The sequence below is a fragment of the Macaca nemestrina genome, chromosome 8 (assembly GCF_043159975.1).
Source record: "Macaca nemestrina isolate mMacNem1 chromosome 8, mMacNem.hap1, whole genome shotgun sequence".
Taxonomy (NCBI): Eukaryota; Metazoa; Chordata; class Mammalia; order Primates; family Cercopithecidae; genus Macaca; species Macaca nemestrina.
This window is the reverse complement of record NC_092132.1, coordinates 146,340,143-146,346,288: the sequence shown is the minus strand read 5'-3', so window position 1 is coordinate 146,346,288 and position 6,146 is coordinate 146,340,143. Positions and strand designations below refer to the sequence as shown.

The 6,146-nt window shown below is 39.1% G+C and overlaps 1 protein-coding gene across 1 annotated transcript; it reads left to right on the top strand.

Annotated features, from left to right (window-relative positions):
- The first annotated feature begins 695 nt into the window (after positions 1-695).
- On the top strand, positions 696-5,112 carry LOC105491191 (defensin beta 108B). The gene is made up of 2 exons (XM_011757372.3): positions 696-753; positions 4,811-5,112. The coding sequence occupies exons 1-2, from the start codon at positions 696-698 to the stop codon at positions 4,972-4,974; spliced, it is 222 nt and encodes a 73-aa protein (XP_011755674.2). The 3' UTR covers positions 4,975-5,112.
- Positions 5,113-6,146: the final 1,034 nt, after the last annotated feature.

Genomic DNA, 6,146 nt, shown 5'->3' with positions numbered 1-6,146 from the left:
GAGATCTAGAACCCAAATCCAGACCTCCTGCTTCCATGTGCAGTGGTCTTTCGCTGTTCTGTTTTGTTCCACTTGGTGAAGAGGATTTGAGAATAAATGGCCGCATGATTCAACTCCCTCCTCTGCTCTGAGGAATATAGCCTTGTCCTAGCAAGCAAGAAGCTCATACAGTAGTGGAAGAGGCAAATATACATTCACTAATCTAACATATAAGGCAGTAAGCACTGTAACATCAACAAAGCACTTTGGGGTTTCAGACCAGGAGCAAGTGGGGTGATTAATTCTTAGCAGTGCTAGTAAAGTCTGGGAAGTGTTCACTAACAAAATTAACAAAAGCAACTGGTTTCTTAACACAGTCTAATTTATTGTAACAATACAAATGGTTGTTTGTTCATAAACTTTCATCTTTTGCCAAAATGTTTGTAGCTTATGTTCCCATTGAACAAGGTTTTCTGGCCAAAACTGTGCACCCACATCATTCTAATGAACTGGCTGTCCAATAAAAAAAGGACTCTCAGTCCTCCCATAAAAGCAATTTTGCAGGCATAGAACACCTCTATCTATGAATATCCCTAATGAGGTACAGAAAGGCTCTTATTATCCAAACAGAGACATTCCACTGGTGCTAGAGAGCCACAGACGGAAGTTTTCTCTGCCTCCTGGAAATGAAGCCAAACTTTCTTCTTTCTTCAGCCATGAGGATTCCTGTCTTCCTCTTCACCATTTTCTTCTTTATGAGCCAAGTTCTACCAGGTAACAAAATAAACTTGGTAAGAATGGAGTGCCTAACACCTTACAGGGATTCAGTACTCAAAGAGAAATCACCATCATCTATGACCAGATAGGGGATCTCATAGGAAATCTGGAAGACACATTGGCTGAGGAGCCTGCAGCCACCTAATTCATTAATTCTCCATAGCAACTCACTTAGATGAAGTTAATCGTGTTTCAAGTCTTTGAAACCCTCTTATTCCATCTCTAAATTAGGCAAGTTTACTAGCAGTTACAAGACCTCAGAAATTAAAAATCAGGCATTATTCTACTAAATCTTGGTCTCCAAAACTCCTCCAGTTTCTTTCAGCAAAAGTTATTTATCCTAAGACACTGGCATAAGAGCTATTCCAAAGCTGTGGTAGGCTCAGACAGAAGGGATTGGTGGAAGAAGTCTCTTTGAAAATATTACTATAGTCTAAGAAATCTTTAACTTATTGTTCCCCAGTACTGTTGGTCCCTGGGGCTTGACTTTTCCTCTTAAGGCTCCATCTCAATCCCTAGCTTTCCCTCTTCCTTCTCAGCATCTAGTCTTGTAATGTAGAACTTAAACACAGGGACCAGGGATGACCCCACACCAGAGCATAGCCTACTGCATTCAGCAAGCAAACATTAATCACAGGTATAAGGCCCCTTGCACAGACATGCTTTGGAGAAGTGTGTATAGGGCTTCTTGGATTTGCCCAAGGAGGTTACTAGACACCCAAAATAGATCCCAAAATTTTTTGGAAAGTCCTGAACATGTGTATTCAAGGATGAATAAGCAACTTATTGCTTCTATTTTTGCTGTTTTGTAGAGGAAAAAATTAAGGCCCTGGAAACTGAAGGTTTTTCCCAACCGTGGGGTAAATGTCAGAGTCAATGCTTTGTTTTAATATCCTGGCTTTCCCTGTACATCCCACCTTAGGGTTCTGTAGTGCTGTTTCTTTGTGTGACTTTCTAAAGCCTGATAATAGGTGATACCATATCCAATTATATGAGCTTAGTAGCACACGACATCGGGGACTGACTTATGAGATTGTTATCCTTGTGGCATTACTGAAGATCTATCTGACTGGTACTTGTTAAACAGTCACCCTGGTTAAATACATGGGTTTGATTTTTTTTAATCAGTTAAAAATATTTTAAAATATGTGTCTTACTTCTATAGCCCCAGAAAATCAATGCCTTTAATCAAGGTTTAAAAGTTCCAAATTTGGATAAACAAATTTTTGGTTTGTTTGTTTTCACTGTCACTCAATTGAAATAGAAGAAACTAATTGGATAGAACAGCACAGGCAGAAGCACTACTTACAGTCAAAAATGGGATACAACAAGACTGGGGAAGAACACGCAGGACGGTGCTAAAGAACGCAGTCTGATGAAAGGTGGTGTCTCCTCTGGATGTCCTTAGGTAGACTTTGCAGCAGAACTGCAAACTTTTTATAGAAGGCTAGAGAGGAAAGGAGGACACAGAGAGGGGGCAAGAGTGGAAAACAGAATGAGGCTCAGAATACCAAGCCTTAGTGCTGTCCCTATCACCTTCGTCACTCGATCATTGGGTGATCTTGGACAAGTTTCTTCTTTTCCCTCAGCTCATTTCCTCATCTTTAAGGTAAGGGACTAGACAAGACAGGCTTTGATGTTCATTGTAACTCTAACTTTTGTTCCTAAAGCAAATAGCTGGAAAAGACATTGTGTCCACAATATGCAATACACAAGGTTTACAAGCAAAGAACAAATAAAAACAAAATATTTTTTAAATCCCTAATGTTACCTGAATTCTTGCAAATGAACAATGGTACATCATAATTTTACAAAGTCCTTTGTAATTTGAACATTTTAAAATAATTTCAACCTTTATTTTAGATTCAGGGAGTGCATGTGCAGATTTGTTACATGGGTATATTGTGTGATATTGAGGTTTGGGGTATGAATAACTCTGTCACTCAGGTAGGGTGTACCCAAAGGGTACCTTTTCAGACCTTTTTCCCTCTCCCTCCGCTCCTGGTAGGACCCAATCTCTGTTGTTCCCATTTTTATGTCCATGTGCACTCATTGCTGAGCTCCCACTTATAACTGAGAATGTGTGGTATTTGGCTTTCTGTTCCTGAGCTAATTTGCTTAGAATAAAGTCCTCCAGCTGCATCCATGTTGCTGCACAGGACACAATTTTGTTCTTTTTATGGCTGCATAGTATTCCATGATATATATATACTACATTTTCTTTATTCAATGCACTGTTGATGAACACCTAGTTTGATTCCATACATTTGCTATTGGGAATACCGCTGTGATGAACATACAAATTTACATCTTTTTACAAGACTAATTTATTTTCCTTTGGGAATATACCCAGTAATGAGATTACTGGGTCAAATGGTAGTTCTGTATTAAGTTTTTTGAAAAGTAGTTTGAAAATAAAATGCTCAATAGGGTCCAGTATAGTAAAATAGTACACATGATTCAAACACCTGTGAACTAAGAGTAACAACAAATTTCCACACAAACATGTTACAAGATAGAACATAGCCGTATTTTAATCAATTATTCCACAATCATTTACTGAATACCTATTATAAACCAAGACTTGAATCAGATTCTGGAAGTACTACAACAGAGGGATGTTCAAGAGTGATTTATCACATATCACAAGACAGGTCAGTGGTTCATCCTCTACACTATACTAATCTCTCATGACTCTTCCAGCTGCAAAGGGCCAATTTTAGCCCAAGGCCAATGGGCTCTACATACATAATAGTTGACTAGTTACAGATAAAAGGAAAAGACGGAAAGTTCAGGGCTCAAAAAACTCAGATTTCAGCTTGTTTCTACCAAGTGCTCAACACTTAGAATTATCATTGTCTTTAAAAAAAGCATAACGTTTAATTAGTTCACAATTTACCTTATAGATAGAAATATGACGTTGCATGTATTTGGTCTTCACATCAATCCACTAATTGCTTTGTGACCACTGAAAAGTTAAATTGAATCTAATGCATTTGGATTTCAGTGTAACTCAATAGGTATTTACTGAATGTATATTAAAATCGCTGTACTGATTGAAAGCTATTCTAGAATTGGCTTTTGTGTTCCAGAATAGAAAAAAGAAGTGCTGGTTTTTATACCTCTCTTATTGTCAAGAAGTTGTCATGGAAAAGGTGCTCTGTGTTACATACAAAGACTGCTCAGAATTAAAACACTTTTCAAACTAAACATCTCAATGTGGGTGGCCTATCCCCAGGGCAGTGATATCTTAGGACATAAAGGAAATACTATTAAATGTTTTCAACAAGTATAGTTTTTGAGCCTTTAAGAAGACCTTGAATGTTTCACCCCTAATATATGCAATGGTTTCTAGAGAAAAATTGCAACCTCAAAGACCAGTGCCAGAGCTATAAGAAGTGAGTGAAGTCACAGGGTATAACAAGTACTTGCACATATATATTTGTGTGTTAAACACATAGGAATATTGTTCCCTTCCACAGAAAAAAATATCCTCTCTAACAATTTCCTTAAAGTATATGATCTTTTAGGTCTACATTTCAGTTATACTTTTGAAAGATACACCTATTGTAACCTATCATATTGTGTGTGTGTGTGTGTGTGTGTTTGTGTGTCTGTATGTGTGTGTGTAGAAATAAAAAGAGAGCAGCCGAAAGAGATTTTCTTCTCTTTCACTCCGGGAAAATCCATAGTATAAGACATTATATTTTTTAAAAGGCTGATATCTCCCATCAGTGTTAGGAGATAATAAGGAATAAATAAACTGAAACGTGCATGCTGTAGAACTTGTAAAGGGGAGCGGGCTATTCACCTCCAGTCTTTTGTCATGTAGGTGCACCCAATATTCTCAGATTTTTCAAGAACACCAAAAAATCCAAATTTTTGTATGACAGCAGATTTTTAAGTGTTTAAGAAATCAAATAACAACACACATACACACACACAAAAAAATCCACACAAGATTATCCTCAGGCACTGCCCCCTACGTCCATGTAATTCAATACAAAGTAAGAAAGACTGATGAATGGTTACAATAACGCTCTTCTGCGTGCAGCCAGGGGCAAATTCAAGGAGATCTGTGAACGTCCAAACGGCTCCTGTCGGGACTTTTGCCTCAAAACAGAAATCCATGTTGGGAGATGTTTAAATAGCCGACCCTGCTGCCTGCCTCTGGGGCATCAACCAAGAATTGAGAGCACTACACCCAAAATGGACTGAAGCCTGTTGTTTTCTGAGATGTTTTGTGTTCTTTTTCTCTCTCCCTCTCCCTGTCTCCCTTTCCCTCTCTTCCTTTTTCTCACAGGGATTTTTATTGAATCCTCAATAAAGAATAAAGCAAAACCAACAAGCACAAAACCTCTTTTAAAAGTTTATATTACCAGCTGGGCACGGTGACTCACACCTGTAATCCCAGCACTTTGGGAGGCCAAGGTGGGTGGATCATGAGGTCAGGAGATCAAGACCATTCTGGCCAACATGGTGAAACCCTGTCTCTTCTAAAAATACAAAAATTTAGCCAGGCATCGTGGCGGGCTCCTGTAATCCCAGCTACTCAGGAGGCTGAAGCAGGAGAATCGCTTGAACCCACGAGGTGGAGGCTGCAGTGAGCCGTGATCACAATACTGCACTCCAGCCTGGGCGACAGAGCAAGACTCTGTCTCAAAAAAAAAAAAGAAATAAATAAGTTTATATTACATGTTATGACTTGATTACTGTTTGGTTTCCAGTATCCTTCTATCCGATCTAGATGAGCTCTTAGTCGAAAATGACCTACAGCAGGGTCGGTGAATTTTCACCATATCCATTGCTTTCGTCTAGCACTGCCACCCTTCATCCTGCATCTGAGAAGACTACTTCCCTTTTTCACTGGGAAAATGCACTATCCTATTCCATGCAACCTTGCAGGGGTTTGTCTCTCCCAGATAAAGGTGCAGCACATGGGAAACTTGCACAATCACGTATTCCCACATCAACCAGACTTCATCAGAAATCTAAATTACAAAAAAAGAGTTGCACTCAGATTAAAGGCAATTTCTTCCGCACCCTTTTCAAAGGCCAATTCCCTGGGTTTGTACATGTATGCCTGGCCGAGATTCAGGGAATTCCTTTAGTTCCCAACTTTCACTGGGCATAATCATTCAGCATTTTCTTCCATCTTTTAAAACACCGCATTGACTTCCTATGGCTGCTATCACAAATTACAACAAGTTTAGTGGCTTAAAGCAACACAGATGTATTATCTGACAGTTCTATAGGTTGCAGGTTTCAGTTGGATCTCAATGGGCCAACATCAAGGTGTCAGCAGGGCTGAGCTTTCTTCTGGAAGCTCTGCAGTTTTCTTCCTGCACCTTTATCCCAACAATGGCAGGTTACTCCTGTGCACCATAGCT